Source organism: Oncorhynchus keta, chromosome 4, assembly GCF_023373465.1.
Source record: "Oncorhynchus keta strain PuntledgeMale-10-30-2019 chromosome 4, Oket_V2, whole genome shotgun sequence".
NCBI lineage: Eukaryota > Metazoa > Chordata > Actinopteri > Salmoniformes > Salmonidae > Oncorhynchus > Oncorhynchus keta.
The window spans coordinates 20,065,961-20,089,697 of NC_068424.1; the positions used below are offsets into that span (position 1 = coordinate 20,065,961).

The 23,737-nt window shown below is 41.4% G+C and overlaps 1 protein-coding gene across 6 annotated transcripts in view; it reads left to right on the forward strand.

The window, feature by feature from the left end:
* LOC118370518 (histone-lysine N-methyltransferase 2C-like) overlaps window positions 1–23,737 on the forward strand; it is a 151,471-nt gene that overhangs the window by 44,934 nt on the left and 82,800 nt on the right. For all 6 annotated transcript variants that reach the window (XM_035755564.2, XM_035755578.2, XM_035755569.2 and 3 more), the window contains exons 7-10: window positions 11,732–11,851; window positions 12,606–12,710; window positions 15,724–15,828; window positions 18,148–18,329. In XM_035755564.2, coding sequence (XP_035611457.2) covers window positions 11,732–11,851; window positions 12,606–12,710; window positions 15,724–15,828; window positions 18,148–18,329 — 512 coding nt within the window. The remainder of the gene's footprint in view (window positions 1–11,731; window positions 11,852–12,605; window positions 12,711–15,723; window positions 15,829–18,147; window positions 18,330–23,737) is intronic.

Here is a 23,737-nt window from a genome sequence, read left to right on the forward strand (position 1 = left end):
TCCACAGCTCGTATCCTCTCTCTCTGTAATTATATTCCCTTCTTTCCCATTCCCTCTTGTTGCTCAGTTTAGTGCCAGTGTGGAGTGTGTTTTAATTAATGTTGAGAGGCTCTGGCTGCTTTCTCTCTCCCTCTCTTGCTTTCTTTCTTGCTCTTTTACTCACTATCTCACTCTTCCTTGCTCTCTTTTGCTCTCTTTTTTTCCCTCCCCCTCTCTCCTTCTCTTGCTCTCTGTCTTTTTCTCTCTTCCTCTTTCTTTCTCTCTCTCTCTCGTTCACATAGCTGAGTATAAGAGTATAAGAGCCTTTGGGGAGGGAGTAGCGAGGGCTGAGGTCTGTGCCAAGGGTTTGATGCTGGGTAGAGGAGGGGGGACACTATATAAAGGAGTCTTTTGGAGGTCTTTTAATTCGTATAAGAACTCATTGAGGCATGAAGCACGACACAAACCCATTTCCACCAAGCTGAGGGAAGAGGGAGGACACCTCTTTTTAAGGCCAGCCAAAGCTGTCAGAAGGGGACATTCAACTTGGTTTCTCGGTATATCTAAGCCCAATAGTCAGCTTTTGACTCAGAACTGGAAAGCTTTGAATGATGTTTACCTTTTCATTTATTTATTTTTAAGTATAGAGGTCAATGTTTGTTTTTTACTTGGATTTGTTTTGGATATGATATAAAAAATAAAAATTAGGATGCATCTGTAAGTACTCTCATATAAAAGATGCGAACATGTGCAATACTTATTTTAATAGTAGATTTTGCGTGTGTGTGTGTAGCACTTGTGTTTGTCTAGTCCATACTTTCTCTTTTAGTTTTTTCCCTCTTATCTCAGGAGGATTACTGTTTCCAGTACAGGATCATTTGCAGGGTTTGCTTTCATCGCTAGGATCAGCTGGGATTTCCTATGTGTAGTGTGTGCTTGCTTGCTTGCCTGTCTGTGTGAGTTCTACTGAGCCTTTGAGTGTGTGCGTGCGTTCGGGTTTCCGTTCGGAAAATGTGGAGTTGGACATTTGACCGGCAGCAATTTATTTGAGATATTTACCGGACCATAAGCATTTGTAACCTGACTAGGGCGTCCACCCACAGAGTTCAGAATGACAAAGCACAATTTAGATTATGGAAATTAATCTTAACAGAACAAGGAACTCGAGGATGCAACGTCATGTGTTCTTACCGAATTCCTTTACTATTCCTTTACTTTTCCTCAGCTTATGTCAATCTACTATTCCCCCATAGTATTTTTTGTTATTAACCTATTCTATTGATCAGCTTGTCGTTCTGTGTGCGAAAGAAATAGCCTAATCCAAATTGATTCTGGGATAGTTATGGGACGAAAGATCCCAAATTCGTACCACCAGTTGGCCTGACGAGGCTACCAAGAGGGTTTGGGTCCAGGCCCTGTCGCAGCCGGCCGTGACCGGGAGGCCCATGGGGCGGCGCACAATTGGCCCAGCGTCGTTCGAGTTAGGGAGGGTTTGGCTGGCAGGGATATCCTTTTCTCATTGTGCACTAGCGAGTCCTGTGGCGGGCCGGGCGCAGTGCATGCTGATACGGTCGCCAGGTGAACGGTGTTTCCTCCGACACATCGGTGCAGCTGGCGCCTGGGTTGGAGGGACCATTGTGTCAAGAACAGTGCGGTTTGGTTGGGTTGTGTTTCGGAGGACGCATGGCTCTCGACCTTTGCCTCTCCCGAGTCCGTACGGGAGTTGCAGCGATGAGACAAGCCAGTAACTACTACCAATTGGATACCACAAAATTGGGGAGAAAAAAAGGGGGTGAATTTTTGTGTGTGTAATTGGCAAGAAAACACCATTGTAAAAATGGATGAAAATATCCAGTTGAAAGACAGGAGATCTAAAGGTGCAACAACTATACTGAACAAAAATCTAAACGCAACATGCAACCATTTTAGAGATTTGACGGAATTACAGTTCATATAAGGGAATCAGTCAATTTAAACGAATTTAAAGGGCTCTAATCGATGGATTTCACATGACTGGGAATACAGATATTAACATCTGTTGGTATCAAATACCTTTAAAAAATGGTAGGGGCGAGGATCAGAAATATCATACACATACATTAAGTGGATAAGGAACAGTACTTTACCACATTGTCCTAGGCTATATAGACATGAACAATAGGAGAAATATTACATTTCAGCCTGATTTTCAGATTAATATTGTTAATATACAAATTAACTTTAATGAACATTATTCACATAGGATGTATGATAGAATATTTCATTATATCACATTCAAAAATTATTGGAGAAAAGGTAATGTATGAATGTATTATCAGTTCATTAATCTACTTAATTGTATAGTCTAACAAATTCAAGAATGATTGACAATAAATAATTGTAATCAATTTAACATGTTGATGCATAATGAGTTCATTACCTGAATGCATCTCTATAGCATAGGCCTTACCAAAATATTCATACAAATATGATTAGGCCTCTCATAGACTAGGCCTCTCATAGAATAGAAAGAGGGTCAATCAAGTTAGGTCTGCCAAATGAATGATGCATGATGATTACAGTCAGATATTACACTTTTCTAATTTTGACAAAGTGGTTTCCTAGCTAAAGTTATGTGTATGATATTATTTGTATCCCAGTGCCGTTTGCTTAGCTAGTTAGAGCCTAATGTTGGTTAGCTACCACTACCTGCAGATTCATGCAAGGCCTAGTAACGTCATGAGTTGGCACTATGTTCATTGTTGTTTAACTAGCTAACGTTAGCTGGCTGGCTCTCGAGCTAACGTTACATGACCTGTATGGTCTTACAAGTTGTTTACCTAGCTAGGTTCATTGTTTACCTAGCTAGCTACATGTCTTAAGCTAAAGTGTACTGTTAGCTAGCAAGCTAACTTTAGCTGGCTTGCTCCCTAGCTAACGTTACGTGCATGTTGTTATTATTCTTATCCCAGAGCCGTTTGCTTGGCTAGTTAGAGCCTGATGTTAACCAACCAGCTTCAATGTTAGCTAGTTAACTCCCAGCAGATTCATGCAGGGTAGTAACAACATGATTTGGAACAATGTTCATTGTTGTTCAACTAACTGGCTGGCTCGCTAGCTAACGTTACTTGACATCTATGATGTCACATGACCTTTATCTAGCTAGCTTGCAACATATCTTAAAAAAAGACTCCACAATGCAAGTAAACATTTCGGGTGCGTTCGTAAATTCAGTCTGAGTATGCCAGAGCGCAGAATAACTGATGAATTTATGAACGCACAACATTCGTTGAATATGGCTGGTGTCAGTAAATGTCGGCAAGCGTAATGAAATTGTTGCCAGCAGAGCTGGTTAGGCTGTTTTCATGTTATCCACAAATCATCAGCCAGAGCGTCAGGTGTGCACTCTGAATGCTCCGAGAGCAAAACGAGATGGATGGGGCTAAACCTTAAGATGGTGTGAACGATGCTGAAAGGGTTTAGACAAAAAATAGCTCTTCACTAGGTACCAAAACAATCAAAAGCCATTTACTCAAAAGTGAGTTTACAAGGTATTAACTTTCAAGACATAATTACTTTCCTATTGTTCCTAAAAAATACAGTGTATGATATACCATTTTGTAGCTCTGAGTTTCTACTTTTATCCTATGTAAAAAAAAATAATAATAATAAAAATAAAAAAACATTACAGATTTTGCTACAAAATACCTATTTTTGAGCCGGTCGGTCACAGGTGGGAGCGTAGCTGCACAGACATTTTTAGGGCTCTCGAGAGATGTTAGATCAGTTTCAAGTCTGGCCTCTGGCTGGGGCATTCAAGAACATTCAGAGACTTGTCCCGAAGCCACTCCTGCGTTGTTGTACCTAATATACGGTATCCCGGGGTATTAGGAAATACGCTCTGATTTTCCAATAACGTCAATAAAAAATAAAAAAAATAAAAATAAAAAAAAATAAAAAAAAATAAATATATATATATATATATATATATATATATATTATATTATATTATATTATATATTATATATATATATATTATATATATATATATATATATATTATATATATATATATATTATATATATATTATATATAATATATTATATGTCAACATTCCACAGGCCACAATCAACAGCCTGAACTCTTTGTGAAGGAGATGTCGCACTTCATGAGGCAAATGGTGGTCACTTGTGATACAGACTTGTTTTCTAATTCACGCCCCTACCTTTAAAAAAAAAAGTGTCTGTGACCAACAGATGCACATCTGAATTCCCAGTCATGTGACATCCATGCATTAGGGCCTAATTAATTTATTTCAATTGACTGATTTCCTTATAAGAACTGTAACTCACTCAGTCAAATCCTTGATTGTTGAATGTTACGTTTAGATTTTTTTAGTGTACTAAGTTAACTATCTAAGATGTGCCAAATAAATGATCTCCAACTGGGTTTTGCTAACGTTAGCTAAGTGGCTAACGTTAGCATGCACGGTCAAGCTTCTTGGTAACAGCAGCAGAGACGATCCCCTCCTGGATTAAGATCCCTACTGTCTAATATATGGTTTGTGCTAGCTGCAAACTGCGTTGTAATATACTTGCCTTACTATATGAGCTGGGTTGTCTGTCTTGGTAGTAAAAGTTTGCATGCACTCTTTAGCATTTACTTAGTATCCGCTATGGCGATTCCTTAGTACTTGTTAGCATTTTGTTAGCAATCTGGTAAGTGATGTTTTGGGATTTTATGTACAAAAAAAAATTGCGCCCCTTGTGTGCACTACCAGTAATATCGTGTATCCTGGGATGGCACGGTGTGAAGGTATGGAAATCCGGATACCGCCCAACCCTAAACTGCATGTTAATTTAGTGGTCCAATACAATCTACATGGTGATTTAGATGGTCTTGTCATGTCTTGAGGCTTGCGTTAAAGGTAGGCTCAACAATATGACAGCATCAGACAACCAGATTTAAGCTTGCCAGGACTGGCACTTTTTGATTCTTCCTAATTTGTTCCATCCCTAATGCAGTGGCGACATAACAAACCAGCAGTTGTATGTAATCGTTGTTGATTGCTGTGAGCAGGAAGTCTGCTCATATGATGTCTTGTTGCTTTGTCTACCTTTTTTAACGCATAATGTGTAGAATGGGATGGGGTTGCTCAGGAAGTTGAGTAGTATGACAATATTTGTGACTACAGTATGCCGTACATATTTGAGATGGAAGCTGTGAAGAACGTCTCTGTACTGTGCAGACAATCTCTCCAAATTCCAACTCTTTCACTCTGACTTTGGCCTGTTTTTGGATTCAGCCTAACCATTGACGTCTATTTATACTTTGCAACTGAGCATACTGTATTCACAAGCATGTGCTTGGAGATGGCATGATCATGTTCTTTTCAGTATCTATGAATGCATTCAACTAATACATCCTCATTTACTTGCACCTTCATTCTCACACACTATGTACAGAATCTACTGAAATGTGTCTCTCTCTTTCTCTTTCTCTTCTCTTCTCTTCTCTTCTCTTCTCTTCTCTTCTCTTCTCTTCTCTTCTCTTCTCTTCTCTTCTCTTCTCTTCTCTTCTCTTCTCTTCTCTTCTCTTCTCTTCTCTTCTCTTCTCTTCTCTTCTCTTCTCTTCTCTTCTCTTCTCTTCTCTTCTCTTCTCTTCTCTTCTCTTCTCTTCTCTTCTCTTCTCTTCTCTTCTCTCTCTCTCTCAGCATGTCTTTTGCACACTGACACCTTTAATCCTTTGATGCGTACAATCACATATTTGTGATCATTGTTGAGTGGTCCCTGCAGCATATTGTTGCAAAAAATGTGATTGGAACAGTAACAACAGAACGTAGGACTCAACAAACACGTCTAGACAGCATTGTGTCTTGAAAACAAACTATTTTTTGTACTGATGGGAAATGAAGGTCTTCACAACTTTATTCCTCAATTGTACATTTTATTGTAAAAGATAAATGTAAACCTTGTCATCAAATTCTCACACAGAACACATCCAAACTCATTCCATAAACCAGTCTAAATAACAAAACATATGTTTACCAACCTAACAGCTAGACTTGTTTACAATGTACCACATCTCTGGTGTGCACAAGGGAGACGTGTCATATTGTTTAGAAAATACATAAGCTAACAGCAGATCAATTCTTCATGATGCCAGGGAATGTTTGTTTGACATGTAAAAACTCCCTAATCCAAGAATGCCATCCAGTATAAGATGCAAATAAACAAAGTCAAAACGCAGCCAGGAATCGACCCAGAAGCAGCCCTCTTCCGGGGGGCTGGAACTGATTGACTCTGCCCAGAATTGGGTGTAGGACTCTGCCCGGAGTCAAAATGAATGACTGCCCAGAATCGGCCCAAGTACATCGGGCCTTTTCCTTCTACCGGAATTCAGCGGACTTTGCCGGCATCTTACCAGAACCACCCCAGAAGCGACCCCAAAATGATTTGAGTAATTTTAAATATTACTATTATACATTTTATGCATACAAATTATACCCATCCACAAAAATATAGATATTTTGTGTCGAAGGAAACACCATACACCTGTTGACCGTGTCAGTGTGTGTGCTTCTAGCCCGCCACAGGAGTCGCTACAGCGCGATGGGACAAGGACATCCCGGCCGGGACAAACCCTCCCCTAATTCGGACGACGCTGGGCCAATTGTGTGTTGCCCCCTTGGGTCTCCCGGTCGTGGCCGGCACGGTTCTCGAACCAGCATCTGTAGCAATGTGTCTTAGAGGTCGACCGATTATGATTTTTTAACGCTGATACTGATTATTGGACGACCAAAAAATGCTGTTACCGTTTACTCGGCCGATTTAAAAGAATAAAAAACAATATATATATATATATATATATATTTTTTTTTTACATATATTTTTTATTTGTAATAATGACAATTACAACAATACTGAATTCACTTAATATAATACATCAATAAAATCAATTTAGCCTCAAATGATGAAACATGTTCAATTTGGTTTAAATAATGCAAAAACAAAGTGTTGGAGAAGAAAGTAAAAGTGCATTATGTGCCATGTAAGAAAGCTAACTTTTAAGTTCCTTGCTCAGAACAGGAGAACATATGAAAGCTGAGTCTTCAATATTCCCAGGTAAATTTTAGGTTGTAGTTATTATAGGAATTATAGGACTATTTCTCTCTATACGATATGTATTTCATATACCTTTGACTATTGGATGTTCTTATAGGCACTTTAGTATTGCCAGTGTAACAGTATTTCCATCCCTCTCCTCGCCACTACCTGGGCTCGAACCAGGAACACATCGACAACAGCCACCCTCGAAGCAGCGTTACCCATGCAGAGCAAGGGGAACAACTACTCCAAGTCTCAGAGCGAGTTTGAAACACAATTAGCGCGCACCCCGCTAACTAACTAGCCATTTCACATCGGTTACACCATCCTAATTTTGGGAGTTGATAGGCTTGAAGTCATAAACAGCGCAATGCTTGAAGCATTGCGTAGAGCTGCTGACAAAACGCACGAAAGTGCTGTTTGAATGAATGCTTACGAGCCTGCTGGTGCCTACCATCGCTCAGTCAGACTGCTCTATCAAATCATAGACTTAATTCTAACATAATAATACACAGAAATACGAGCATTAGTTCATTAATATGGTCGAATCCGGAAACTTCTTTTAGCTAAATATGCAGGTTTAAAAATATACACTTCAGTGTATTGTTTTTAACAAAGGCATTGATGTTCATGGTTAAGTACACGTTGGAGCAACGACAGTCCTTTTTACGCGAATGCGCACCGCATCGATTATATGCAACGCAGGTCACGCTAGATAAACTAGTAATATCATCAACGATGTGTCGTTATAACTAGTGATTATGATTGATTGTTTTTTTATAAGATAAGTTTAATGCTAGCTTGCAACTTACCCTGGCTTCTTACTGCATTTGCGTAACAGGCAGGAGCCTCGTGAGGCAGGTGGTTAGAGTGTTGGACTAGTTAACTGTATTGTTGCAAGATTGGATCCCCTGAGCTGACAGGGTGAAAATCTGTCGTTCTGCCCCTGAACAAGGCAGTTATTCTGCCACCGTTCCTAGGCCGTCATTGAAAATAAGAATGTGTTCTTAACTGACTTGCCTCGTTAAATAAAGCTGTTAAAAAAAAAAAATGTATCGGCGTCCAAAAATACAGATTTCCGATTGTTATGAAAACTTTAAATCAGCCCTAATTAATCGGCCATTCCGATTCATCAGTCGACCTCTAGTCTCAGACCGCTGCACCACTCAGGAGGTTCCATCCACAAAGTTTTTAATGCTTATCAATTGCCTTACACAAAGTATCAAAATACTACACAGGACCCTTATTAAAGAATTCATATTTTTTATTACAAAAACAGTGAGAAAATATGGAAAAATACAAAGCAGCCCGTTTAATCATCTGCCAGAGAGTAGCCCCAATTGGCCCGAACCCCAAGTAATACATTTGGGCCAGTTAAATATCACCGGAGTCGGCTCGAACTCAATCCCTGCATCCTAGCCATAAGTAATACTGCCGAAGGCGGCCCAGACTCGGTCCGCATGATGTCGGCCGAGTCTGACTCTCAACCGGAATCGGCCCAGATCCCCTGTGCTAGCTGGGAGATGGCTCCGTGTAAAAGATGATCTTAGTTTGGCCACTTTTCAGGATATTACAAATCTTTGATGTATTGTATACAATTTTAGTGTATACAAGAACTGGAGCACATGACAAGTCATTTTCAGTTTTTGACAAGTCACAAACCAAATAAAATGTTATTACCTCCACAGATCATTACAAATACAAGCCTAACCGTAGCGCAAAAGCTAAACAGGGTTGCCAGATTTGGTTGAACCATTTTAGCTGAGTTTGTGGGGGGGTTCATTTAGTTTGTGGATGATTGCATGTCCATTGGGGGTAGAAATGTGGAATGTATTGTGGGGGAATATGGTGCAGGAAATACTACCATGATGGGTAATTTATCAATAAATGGGAAGCTAAAAGTAAAACCTAACTAAAAGTAAAACCTCTGGAATGTGGTGTCTGAGCTGGCAACCCAGAGTAACAATAGTTATAGTCTGTCAGTCACGTGAACCATCCCTTCAACTCGTTTTGTCGTAACATATTTGGTCTGACTTTTACGTGACAACCAGAATGCATTGTGATGTCAACAAACATGGTGCCACACATAGCTGGCATTTAGCTTAGCATTAGCTCATCATAATCAGTACAACCTTCCAAAAAGTATTTTACACCACTCATGTGTCCATTACAATAAATGCAAGAATCAGTATGCATGATTTGTCACCAGTACTTGAAAACGTGAATAAAACAGTAAATACATTATGGTCCATATATGCGGTGTGCTACAGTAGAAACAACAACATTATATACAGAATCTACAATAATGTAATAAGGCACTTACTTTGATAGGAACGCACATGTCCAAAGTTGTTGTTATTATAATGTAAGGGAAACCACAATGAAGGCAATGCAGGTGCCAGCCGGAAAATATGCCAGGTGCAAAAAGTTTGTGCAGGTTCTTTTCTTACTGGAGATGCGCAAATGTCTGGGGAAAAACAGGGGAAATGCTTGGGGTCTCGTCGTAGAGAGAAGTTTCTCCTGCTCAGTAAAGCATCAACATAAATTGTCTGCAACAGTGAAATAGGGTACTTCTATGTGAATTAATGAGTAGGCAGAACACACCTCAATTCTAACTGTTAGAAAATAATTTGAAATTGACAATTAGAAACCTAACCGATAGATAATTAGCAGGCAGCATGCCTTTGTTTGAGGGCAGCGCCGGTTAACTGTCCTGTTGCCTAACAATCACATTTTGGGTTAGTGAGTGCATTCTGACATCACTTGCATAAAAACTCCCCCTGTGGCGATCATTAGAGATATTTGGAACTCAGTGAAAAGGTTGTCTCGTGCTTAATTCCGACAGTTTCATTAAAAAGTGCTTTACGAATATGGAGGTTTGGGACAAATGTGAGATGGAGAGAAAAAATGCAGGAAGCGAGTGGAGAGAAAAAAATCTAACCCACGGCTGTGATATATTATTAATCAAGTTGAAATTATTTTGCATTGCAAAAAGAAAAAAAAATGGAAAAAGCCCTCTGATTGTGTGATTGAGCTTAATTATATAGCCTCTTGCCGATTAGCTCATTAAACAAGCTAAACGCTTCCCTGTGACAATTTAATCTGAAATTCCCTGACGACGGTCGCTGTGTTTATCTCGACAGCAGCAGTGGCGTCACGCTGACATAATCATCACTTGTTTTGTAAACACGCCAACAAGTAACAGGCGGCTGCCATGGCACCCGGCAGGCCTGACACTGGATAGTGTGGAGTTGTGGACGGATTGTCGCAGAGCGCTTGACTAGGCGTAGAATTACTGGAAGCAGTGGATGTGCAAACGTGCAATGTCTCGTCTTCTCTCCGACTATTGAACTTGACCCTCTCCTTGCAGACATCGATATTTCACAATCTCCCTTTTGATTGGAACAGATTTTCAAATTGAATTGTACTGAATCTCCAAATTGAGGTGAATTCAGTTTACCCTCCACTCATGTATAGGATCTGTCCCAAACGTCTCATCTCACTGGTTTCTTGGCTGTTTTTTATATTGTCATGTATTACCATTTATTTTGTTGCTTTGTTTGACATTTGCATTTGGCTGTTGCATTTATGTTGCTGCATTTTGTCCCCTCCCACTCCCAACCCCTCTTCCTCCTACCCCCACCCCTCCTCCAATCAGGGAGCATGGAGTAACCATAGGGCAGCAAACTCAGAGGGGGGGTGGGATGGCCCAAAAAACAGGCAGCTGCAGGAGGTGCCCGTCTGGAGCATGAGAGTGGTAAAATGGAGCGCTCTTATGATGTCCATGTCCAACCCCCTTCCCTCCCTTTCACTCAGTGGTTTAGCCCGGCCAGGTGGGGAAAGGTTAGGACATGACACAGCACATGGTGCCACCTGCGGTGATGTAGTGAAGGCAAATCCATGGGAACATTGTTTTTGCACCTCCTTTATGAATTGCGTTATTATTCTATAAATTAACGTAGTTAGCATTTAGCGTTGTTAGCATTGCCGGGACGACAGGAATCCCAGACTGATAGTGGAGTGAAACAAACTCAATACATAGTCTGGGTTTCCAGGCTACCCCTGACCCCCCTCTCTGTCACCCCCACCGCAACCCTTTAGTCCTGACATTGTGACATGAATCCACTTTGACGCTAACGCGCCACAACAAGCCTCTCTCTCGCACGCGCTCTGATGAGTTCATAAACTCCACTGTTATGTCGTTCTGTCTGAGCTGACAAGGTAAATATAAAACTCCTTCAAAACATGGCTCAATTATTATACTTCAATCTATCACTGATCTGAGCGATGTATAGTCTCATATCAGTTAGCATATACACACTTCATACCTCCCTCTCGTGCGCGCTCTACTCTTTCCCGCACTCTCCTTCCTCTATCCCTCTCTCCCCTTCCTCTATCCCTCTCTAGCTCTTTCCTATTTCTCTCCTCGTTCCCCCTCACTCGTTCCCTCTCGCTCCTTCCTTGCTCTCTCTGATACTCTCTGCCCGACACACGCCTCTCACCATCTTGTCTCTCTCTCCTCCCTGTCTCCCTCCTGTCTTGCTCTCTCCTCGCTCTCCTCCCTGTCTCCCTCCTGTCTTGCTTTCTCCTCACACTCTCTTCTTGCTCCTGTCTTAATGTCTCTCTCCCCCCTCACTCTTTTATCCTGCCCTCTCTTTCCCACACAGGGTCGTGGTTCGGGCTTCCCTGGAAGGCGGAGGCCCCGCGGGTCCAACCTATCTGGGCGCGGGGGCCGCGGACGCTCTCGAGGACTCAAAGCCGACACCACCCTCGCCATGACCCCTGGGGTAGGAGACCTCACCCCCACTTTATCCCCCTCCACCGCCTCCCTCCCTCTCTCTCTCCTCCTCCTCCTGCATACATTAATAAAACAATGGCCTAATATGCTTAGCTTAACCCAGAGAGTGCTCTCACATTAGCAAGAGGAACGGTACACTCAAGCACGGCATGAGGGTTGGTTGGTTGGGAGGGGGTGGTGGGGAGAGGAATGCTATTTTATACATAGCGGTGGGCAGGGAACTGACATGTGTTCAACATGCATTTAAATACTATACATTGTGGGCACCTTTTAAGGTAGAAATGTCAATTTTGTACTGATTGTACGAGCTAGATAGTTGGATTAGATGGCAGCCTGCTTCTTGACCAGAGCTGCAAGGCAGCCTGCATGTTGACACGCGGGCGGCATGGTAACGCTGAGATGGGAACCCTGCTGCCTGTTTGTCCCTGTGGATGACATAATAATATATTGACACAGAGTCTGAAGGTGTGATAAATGGTCACATGAGAACGTCTTCCATGTCCTAGACCTAGATCAGGCCTATTCCTGGGAGATATTTTCTACCTCAATTGAAAAATACTTTACTAGGCCAAGCAATATTTTATTTTTTATCTCAACCTTTCAGATGTTAAACACAATCTTACCATCTGTTTTAATTTCAATATTTGTTTGAATAATTTGTTAATCAACTCCTGCTTTTGTGCCTGTCTGTGTGTGCCTGTGTCCGTGTGTGTGTCCATACATGTCCGTGTGTGTCTCTCCAGGCCAGCTTTGTCGAGCAGCCGTACATGGTGAAAGAAGAGGAGGAGAATGCCATGCACAACACTGTGGTCATGTTCTCAACCTCAGACCACTTCACTCTCAGACAGGTCAGTACCAACACTGTGGTCATGTTCTCAACCTCAGACCACTTCACACTGACAGGTCAGTACCAACACTGTGGTCATGTTCTCAACTTCAGACCACTTCACACTGACAGGTCAGTACCAACACTGTGGTCATGTTCTCAACTTCAGACCACTTCACACTGACAGGTCAGTACCAACACTGTGGTCATGTTCTCAACTTCAGACCACTTCACACTGACAGGTCAGTACCAACACTGTGGTCATGTTCTCAACTTCAGACCACTTCAATCTGACAGGTCAGTACCATCATACATCACTGAAACTATAGAGTATTGACACTTTGTGCCGTCAAAGTCCCGGCTTGTTTGTGTCTGTGCGTATTGCTTAAAGCTGTGTATTTCAACTCCCCTCGTGGTCTCTCTACTGTTAAATCCTTCTTGTCTTCCTTAGAAAAGGCTCTGTATAGCAGTAGTGACTGGTGACTTTAATAAGGAGGACAGTCAGACTCTTCCTCCCTGGTAAAGCCGTGTCTTTTGAATAGGCCTAAAGCCTGTTAAATGTCTCACATAACCAAATACTGTACTGTACATTATGGCTGTCCCAACTGACAAAAATGTTTGTCAACCGAGAGTCGTCCTGTTTTGACCAATTGATTGGTCGTAATGTTTAACCTTATTTTTCCATATATAGTCAGACACACCCTGTGTTTAAAAACAATCAACTACATATGCACTGTGCTTGTCTGATGCTTTTAGCACACTGTTTGATTAAATAATTAAGACACACAGATGACTCAAGAAAGAGCCTGATGGTCACACTGTTGAAAGAAATTACAGCTAGAACCTGTGTGACTGGCGCACGTTGTCTCGCTCTTCTCCCTACTGCAGCTCAAAGGCAGCACGAGTGTTTATTGCGAGTGTTTATTGTGCTGTTCGTGCTGAAGCTGCAACATAATTGCAGCCATTTACTTGTTTCTGACTGAAAAGTTATCAATCTCTAATTTGTTTAGGAAAAACATTCCCTATTCGCTCAACCCTTGCTCTCTTTACGTGAAACATGTATGCATCGCATGTGACCAATAGGGCCTGACCCTGTCATAATCACATCAAGAAATTGGTTATAACAAACTCCAAACACAGTAACAGGTGACAGCAAAATGGATGCGGAGGAAGTGAAAAAGAAACTCGAAACGGGCGAATGTTTACTGGTTGCTCAGCAGGGAAAGGGAAGTCAGATCTGTGGAAGACATTTGACTTAGTTGTGGAAATTACTGGAGATAAAATAAAGGCTGGTATAGGAGCAATTATTGCTTGATTATTGTGTGCCAAAAGCAGTTACTGTTAGATTATAATAAAATATTGTTTCTGACAATTTGAAACAGTGTAAACAACACTAAATAATCGATTGCATTTCAACGCATGAATGTCTCATATCCTGTTTGATGGCATGAACAAATTAATGATTGATTGATACAGTAGCCTATATATTGAAATAAAGGCCTAACTAAGTTACAGTTATTAAGACTAAACCGGATATGCTCTTAGGCCTACAGCTCGATGGTGGTTACACAAGGCTACTATATAAAGCCTACTAATGATAACGACGATCATAATAATAATTATAACAATACGAAAGAGATCAAGATAAATGAGGGTATGGGAGCTAGAGCTAAATGCATATGTGTTAGATTACAATATCATTTTTTCTGTCTGTTTGGAACAGTGTAAACAACACTAAATAGATTATAATGAATACCAATCTGTTCTAATGGAAAAAATGGTAAAGTCTTGATTAAATTGCTATGTCCAACATTTGCCTGTTGCATGAGGCTTGGTGCTCACGGAATCAGTAGGCTATTAAACACTCAAACAAGCAACGTAAGCAAGATCTGTCTTATTTCTGTAGATATTTAAATATGGATGATTTATAAAGTCAGGCACATTTAACAGTTAGGCTATTGATTATAAAACTTAATTAAGTTGGGGTTTCACCTCTCCTCAATTTTCTTAAACAATTAGGCTTAAGCAAGGACTGTTGACTCGTCTGTGCTGCTGCTGCCTCAGCCGCATTGTTCTCATTCCCAATATGCTAGTAACTATTGCTATTATGCAGATGGCAACATAGGGAAAGGCGACAATTCTACGGCGCACTGAAGATTGTTTCAGAACCGCGGACAGTGACCGTATCCAATACGGGAAAAAGCACATTTGTTGTAAAATAATATTATATTTATTAGTGTTGCACCATAATATTTTTACATAATATAACATACACAATTTCAATATCACATGTCTTAGTGATGAACTGTGCCTTCCTCATGGCGTGCGCAATGGATTAGTCCACTGAGACGCGTGAATCAGACACGTGTCTTGTGAAAAATAAAATGTATGTATTGTGACTGCTCGACTAAAGAAATCTCTGTCTACCAACAGCCTATTGACCAAAGAATCGACCAATCGACTAAATGGGGTCAGCCCTACTGTACATATTTGATTATGCATGCTGGTGAAAAAATACTACAGCTATTAGAGATGATGAAACATTAAAAATGCATTTTGTATGCTATGATAGTCTCTTGTCCTTGTTGGACAGCCTGTTTACTAGTCTATTCTTGGCCTTGTTGGACAGCCAAATTTTCCACTCATTTGTGTCTGGCCATTTTTGCACGCACACACACACCCCTAAGACTCAGATGAATCCTGCTGTGAGGTAAGGCTCTTAAGAGATGCTGTATCGTGGAAGACTAACGTATCCCGAGTTCCACTGCTTGTTACTGCGTGAGCCATATGTTTATGTATGTCAAGAAACTTAACTTTCTCTTGTTTTCTCGACATTTTCTGTTTACCTGCTCTTTCCCCCATTACTTATGCACTCTCTCCTTTTCCTTCCACATCCTTTTCTCTCACTCCCCTGCTCCCTCTCTTGATCCCCCCCCACCTCTCCATCTTTCTCTCCCTACCTCCTTCTTTCCCTCCCTGTCTACTTCTCTTTTTTTCTCTATTCTCCTTTCCCTCCCCCTCTCTCCCTTATACAGGACATGTGTGTGGTGTGTGGAAGTTTTGGCCAGGGGTCAGAGGGCAGGCTGCTGGCCTGCTCCCAGTGTGGCCAGTGTTACCACCCCTTCTGTGTCAACATCAAGGTGAACCCTTCTCTTTCCTATACCCGACCTCCACTATCTCTCAAAAGATAATCCGCAACCAATAATGTGTATGTATATAAACACTGCATTGTTTCTCCTATATGCATTTAGCAGAGTCTAAATGCATTTAGCATGACATGGGACCTCTCCATTGATTTTTTTTCTGCTTGAGGCACTCCGATGCAGTGGTGGGAAAAGTACCCAATTGTCATACTTGAGTAAAAGTATAGATACCTTTTTAATAGAAAGTTACTCAAGTAAAAGTCAGCCAGTAAAATACTAGTAAAAGTCTAAAAGTATTTGGTTTAAATATACTTAAGTATCAAAAGCAAATGTAATTGCTAAAATATACTTAAGTATCAAAAGTAAACGTACACGTATAAGGAGGAGCACCCACTCCAACACTCAGACATTATTTACAAAAGATGCATTTGTGTTTAGTGAGTCCACCAGGCCAGAGGCAGTAGGGATGACCATGTGTTTTCTTGATAAGTTTGACCATTTTCCTGTCCTGCTAAGCATTCAAAATGTAACGAGTACTTTTTGTTGTCAGGGAAATTGTATGAGAGACAAATTACAATATTTTCTTTAGGGATGTAGTAAAGTCAAAGTTGCCAAAAAATATAAATCGTAAAGTACAGATACACACAGAAAACTACTTAAGGTAGTACTTTAAAGTACTTTACACCACTGCTCAGATGGCATAAGAACATGGCATAAGCCATGTCAAAATGTGTAGAATTGCAGGAAATTTGCTTTAAAATTAAAATGGTCTCTCAGCCCCATGGCAAAATGTGTACAATTGCAGGAAGTTCGCTTTAAAACAGCAACATTTTGTGTATGTGGCTACATGTATGCATAGTTTGGTTGTAGCGTAGTCACCAGGGGATTCCCTACAGATTGTATTAGGCTCTGTGCCAACCTCCCCAAGCTGCTTTGAGCCAAGGTGTCAAATAAATACTGGGATGATTAACAGGTTTCACTTTAAGCACCTTGTGTGGATTCTATTGATGGATTTATCGCCAAGCCTTATCCCCGCAACACCACCCCCTCTGGCGGACAAATAAGGGCCTAAGACAGTTTCCTTTGATATAGTGTTAAGTTTTTCACAAATATCACCTCAAGCAGTCGCCACTCCAAGCCGGCTTGCCTACCATTGTCATATTCCATTCTAGTTGGAACACAGCCAATAAAATAAAATCAATAGACTGTATAGAAGTTTTACTTTTATGAAAGTCATATGCATGCTGCCCTTATGCCTATTCTGGCTCAGTGTATTCAGTGAATTGGCCCCTAAATATAGAATGTGCCCACCCCCCTTTTAATCTCTCCCCCTGAAAAAAAGCACTCACTCAATAATGGGAGACTATCAGACACAGGCGCACCCACTCACACACACACACAGGTTTTCTTCATCACCCCTGCCTCTGCCAGCCAATCGCACCCATCCCAGCTAACACAGTGATTAAACCGATTGATGTTAGCAGCACCGCGGCGCACTGGCGGAAGCTAATGGACAGGAATGATGGAGACGGCATTATTGATGGCCCCCGGTAGCTAGCGAAACGGCTAATTGCCCTTGGTAGCCAAGTGCGCTCAGCAGCACTTAGTGTGACTGTACATTTCACTCACGGCTATACACATTGGCTGCTTGGTTGTAATTTTTATTTATTTTTATTACAAGGCTAGTAAAAGAGAGATGTACCTGTTATTAACAACATGGTGAGAATAAGTCTCTTTTTTTGGCATCCATTTCGGTTTGCTGGATCCAATGGAATTGGCGGCCTACTGGCACAAAGTGGTGTTTATAAGTAAGCCCGTGATACATTTAGGAGTAATTGGGTAATGATATTGGGTAACAGTTTACTATGCAGTCTCTAAATACCTCACCCAGATTTGAGTACTGAAATAAAAAAACATTTAATGGAGATAATCTGGGTGGCTAAACTATGCAAGTGGAAATCCACCCACGTTCCACCAACGTCAGCTTGTTATGGTATTTGTTGTCTGTCTTTCAGCACATAATTGTGAGGGTGGAGGGTCTTTATCTCAATTGGTTTGATCCTCCCTCTGCATCCATGGTTTATTGGCTAATAAATACCGTTGCATCCCTTTGACAAATAGCTCAGCAATGACCTTTAACCTGGAAGATGTGCTGCTGGGAACTAGATTTGATTATTCCCCTACTATGTAACTATAGAACATACAGCCATTAGTCAATATGCTCCATTGAAATGGACCTTAAAGGGGATTCCTATCCCTGCTCTGCCCCTTTAACCCCTCTCTAACCTTTGCGCCCCCCCCCCCCTGTGCCACCAGATCACCCGGGTGGTGCTGAGTAAAGGCTGGCGCTGTCTGGAGTGCACGGTGTGCGAGGCGTGCGGCCAGGCCAGCGACCCAGGCCGCCTGCTGCTGTGTGACAACTGTGACATCAGCTACCACACATACTGCCTGGACCCGCCCCTGCAGACGGTGCCCAAGGGCAGCTGGAAGTGCAAGTGGTGTGTATATGTCGTGACTGCTGCTAATTACAGAGCACAGCACAGCCAATCAAAGCATCAGAGCTTGTCTGGCTGCACCAATGATGCTGTCAAATGTTTTTAGAATGAAGATGTTTTGTGTTTCTCTATTCTTTCCCTTAGTATCTCATCTGTTATCTCTCCATCTCTATAATGTCTTCTCATCCATGCGTCTCGCTCTCTTCTCTGCGTCTCTCTCGCTCTCTGCGTCTCTCTCTCACCCTTTTTGCGTCTCTCTCTCCCTCTCTCTGCGACTCTCTCGCTCTCTCTGCGTCTCGCTCTCTCTGCGTCTCTCTCGCTCTCTCTGTGTCTCTCTCGCTCTCTCTGCGTCTCTCTCTCTCTCTGAGATATATATGAAGAGGTTGGGGCTTAAGCTGCATCCCTGTCTCACCCCCCGGCCCTGTGGAAAGACGTGTTTTTTCTGCTAATTTTAACCACACACTTGTTTGTGTACATGGATTTTATAATGTCCTATAATGGAAACACTAGTTTCCATCCATTTGTATAGCCAAATTGAGTCAAACATTTTTTTTAAAATCAACAAAGCATGAGAAAACTTTGCCTTTGTTTTGTTTGTCAATTGGGGTGTGCAGGGTGAATACGTGGTCTGTCTTATGGTAATTTGGTAAAAAGCCAATTTGACATTTGTTCTGTACTTTGTTTTTACTGAGGAAATGTACTAGTCTACTGTTAATGATAATGCAGTGGCTTTTCCCAAGGTTGCTGTTGACGCATATCCCACAGTAGTTACTGGGGTCAAATTTGTCTAAACTTTTGTGGATTGGGGTGATCAATCCTTAGTTCCAAATATTGGGGAAGATGCCAGAGCTAAGGATGATGTTTAAGTATAGCGAATTGTAATTTGTTGTCTGTATATTTTATCATTTAATTTAGGATACCATCAACCCCACAGGCCTTTTTGGGTTGGAGGGTTTGTATTTTGTCCTGTAGTTCATTCAATGTAATTGGAGAATCCAGTGGGTTCTGGTAGTTTTCAATAGTTTATTGTAAGATTTGTATTTGATCATGTACAGTGGGGAGAAGAAGTATTTGATACACTGCCGATTTTGCAGGTTTTCCTACTTACAAAGCATGTGGAGGTCTGTCATTTTTATCATAGGTACACTTCAACTGTGAGAGACGGAATCTAAAACAAAAATCCAGAAAATCACATTATGATTTTTATGTAATTAATTTGCATTTTATTGCATGACATAAGTATTTGATCACCTACCAACCAGTAAGAATTCCGTCTCACAGACTTGTTAGTTTTTCTTTAAGAAGCCCTCCTGTTCTCCACTCATTACCTGTATTAACTGCACCTGTTTGAACTCGTTACCGGTATAAAAGACACCTGTCCCCACACTCAATCAGTCTCCAACCTCTCCACAATGGCCAAGACCAGAGAGCTGTGTAAGGACATCAGGGATAAAATTGTAGACCTGCACAAGGCTGGGATGGGCTACAGGACAATAGGCAAGCAGCTTGTTGAGAAGGCAACAACCGTTTGGTGCAATTATTAGAAAATGGAAGTGGAAGATGACGGTCAATCACCCTCGGTCTGGGGCTCCATGCAAGATCTCACCTCATGGGGCATCAATGATCATGAGGAAGGTGAGGGATCAGCCCAGAACTACACGGCAGGATCTGGTCAATGACCTAAAGAGAGCTGGGACCACAGTCTCAAAGAAAACCATTAGTAACACACTACGCCGTCATGGATTAAAATCCTGCAGCGCACGCAAGGTCCCCCTGATCAAGCCAGCGCATGTCCAGGCCCGTCTGAAGTTTGCCAATGACCATCTGGATGATCCAGAGGAGGAATGGGAGAAGGTCATGTGGTCTGATGAGACAAAAATAGAGCTTTTTGGTCTAAACTCCACTCTTCGTGTTTGGACGAAGAAGAAGGATGAGTACAACCCCAAGAACACCATCCCAACCGTGAAGCATGGAGGTGGAAACATCATTCTTTGGGGATGCTTTTCTGCAAAGGGGACAGGATGACTGCACCGTATTGAGGGGAGGATGGATGGGGCCATGTATCGCGAGATCTTGGCCAACAAACTCCTTCCCTCAGTAAGAGCATTGAATATGGGTCGTGGCTGGGACTTCCAGCGTGACAATGACCCGAAACACACAGCCAGGGTAACTAAGGAGTGGCTCTGTAAGAAGCATCTCAAGGTCCTGGAGTGGCCTTGCCAGTCTCCAGACCTGAACCCAATAGAAAATCTTTGGAGGGAGCTGAAAACGTGAAGGATCTGGAGGTCTGTATGGAAGAGTGTGCCAAAATCCCTTCTGCAGTGTGTACAAACCTGGTCAAGAACTACAGGAAACGTATGATCTCTATAATTGCAAACAAAGGTTTCTGTACCAAATATTAAGTTCTGCTTTTCTGATGTATCAAATACTTATGTCATGCAATAAAATGCAAATTAAGTACTTAAAAATCATACAATGTGATTTTCTGGATTTTTGTTTTAGATTCCATCTCTCACAGTTGAAGTGTACCTATGATAAAAATGACAGACCTCCACATGCTTTGTAAGAAGGAAAACCTGCAAAATCGGCAGTGTATCAAATACTTGTTCTCCCCACTGTATATGTCTTTAGTGTTTTGTTCTTTGTTATAGAGCAAAAAGATTAGGGAAGTGGTTTATCCATTGCCATTTTGGATAGATAACGCTTCGTGTTGTTTTTTTGTTTAGTGTTTTCCAATTTTCTCGGAAGTGGTTAGATTATATGGATTCTTCAATTATATTGAGCTAATTTCTAACGTGCTGTCTTTTCTTTTTCCGAAGTGTATTTCTGTATTGTTTTAGTGAATCACCGTAGTGAAGGCGTATGCTCAAGTTTTCTGGGTCTCTGTTTTTGGTTGTTGGATAGGTTTCTCAATTTCTTTCTTAGGTTTTTGCATTCTTCATCAAACCATTTTTCATTGTTTTTAGGTTGTCTGCTAGAAATGTTTAGATTTGATAGGGAAGCTGGGAGGTCAAATATACTGTTTAGGTTGTCTACTGACAAGTTTACACATTAATTATTACAGTGAAACATTTTGTCCAGGAAGTTGTCTAAAAGGGATTGACTTTGTTGTTGCCTAATAGTTTTTTGGCAAGTTTTTAACACTACTTTCCTTCCATCTATAGCATGTCTTAATATGATTCAGTTCCTTTGGCTATAATTCCAAAGGAGCATAGCTCTGTTCAAGTAGACTGTTATTTTGCTGTGATCTGATAGGGGTGTCAGTGGGCTGACTGTGAACTCTCTGAGAGACTCTGGGTCTGCCAAGAGATGAGATGTAGGTCTACCTACTATAGGAGTCCCGTCGAAGCCTGCCATTGACTATGTACATACCCAGCGTCAAACAGAGTTGCGACGCGTTTTTGTTGGTTATGTTGTCTATGGAGGCATATGGGGGAGGGATTGCTGTCACCTCCAGGTACAGTTGAAGTCGGAAGTTTACATACACCTTAGCCAACTACATTTAAACTCAGTTTTTCCGATCCTTGACATTTAATCCTAGTAAAAATTCCATGTCTTAGGTCAGTTAGGATCCATACTTTATTTTTAGAATGTGAAATGTCAGAATAATAGTTGAGAGCATGATTTCTTTCAGCTTTTATTTCTTTCATCGCATTCCTAAATGGTCAGAAGTTACACTCAATTAGTATTTGGTAGCATTGCCTTTAAATTGTTTAACTTGGGTCAAATGTTTCAGGTAGCCTTCCACAAATCTCTCACAATAAGTTGGGTGAATTTTGGCCCATTCCTCTTGACAGAGCTGATGTAACTGAGTCAAGGTTTCTAGGCCTCCTTGCTCGCACACGCCTTTTCAGTTTTGCCCACAAATGTTCTATAGAATTGAGGTCAGGGCTTTGTGATGGCCAATCCAATACCTTGACTTTGTTGTCCTTAAGCCATTTTGCCACAACTTTGGAAGTATGCTTGGGGTCATTGTCCATTTGGAAAACCCATTTGCGACCAAGCTTTAACTTCCTGACTGATGTCTTGAGATGTTGCTTCAATATATCTACATATTTTCCTACCTCATGATGCCATCTATTTTGTGAAGTTCACCAGTCCCTCCTTCAGCAAAGCAGCCCCACAACATGATGCTGCCACCCCTGTGCTTCACTGTTGGGATGGTGTTCTTCAGCTTGTAAGCCCCCTCCCCACTTTTCCTCCAAACATAACGATGGTCATTATTGCCAAACAGTTATATTTTTGTTTCATCAGACCAGTGGACATTTCTCAAAAAAGTGTGATCTTTGTCTCCATTTCCAGTTGCAAACCGAAGTGTGGCTTTTTTATGGCGGTTTTGGAGCAGTGGCTACTTTCTTGCTGAGCGGCCTTTCAGATTATGTCAATATAGGACTCGTTTTACTGTGGATATAGATACTTTTTACCTGTTTCCTCCAGCATCTTCACATGGTCCTTTGCTGTTGTTCTGAGATTGATTTGCACTTTTCGCACCAGAGTACGTTCATCTCTAGGAGACAATGTGTCTCCTTCCTGAGCGGTATGAAGGCGCCCTTGTCCTATGGTGTTTATACTTGCATAGGCTTTCGGAAAAATCTCCCAAGGATGAACCAGACTTGTGGAGATATATAAAAAAAAAAAAAATCTGAGGTCTTGGCTGATTTCTTTTGATTTTCCCATGATGTCACGCAAGGAGGCACTGAGTTTGAAGGTAGGCCTTGAAATACATCCGCAGGTACACCTCCAATTGATTCAAATGATGTCAATTAGCCTATCAGCAGCTTCTAAAGCCATTACATCATTTTCTGGAATTTTCCAAGCTGTTTGAAGTTACAGTCAACTTCGTGTATGTAAACTTCTTACCCACTGGAATTGTGATACAGTGAATCATAAGTGAAATAATCTTTCTGTAAACATTTGTTGGAATAATTACTTGTGTCATACACAAAGTAGATGTCCTAACCGACTTGCCAAAACTGTAGTTTGTTAATAAGAAATTTGTAGATTGGTTGAAAAACGAGTGTATGTAAACTTCTGACTTCAACGGTGTTTGTCCCCCTGTGTGCTGAGGGTGTCAGGTTCTTGTCCAGTTCTAGCATTTAGGTCGCAACAGACTTGTACATGTCCCTGGGCCTGGAAATTGTTCATCTCCCCCTCGAAGATGGAGACCTTGTCATCGTTAAAGTATGTGGATTCTATTAGGGGGGGATATAGGCAGCACCCGTGAGGACATGTTTCTCTGATTTATTTTTCTTATTAATTTCTAGCCAGATGTAAAATGTTCCTGTATTGACTAATTAATAGTGGGTTAAGTCTGCTCTTTACCAAATTAGCATACCAACTATGTCTTTTCCCTGTTTCATACCTGGTAGTTTGGTGGATGGGACTACCAGCTCTCTGTAAACTAGAGGGCA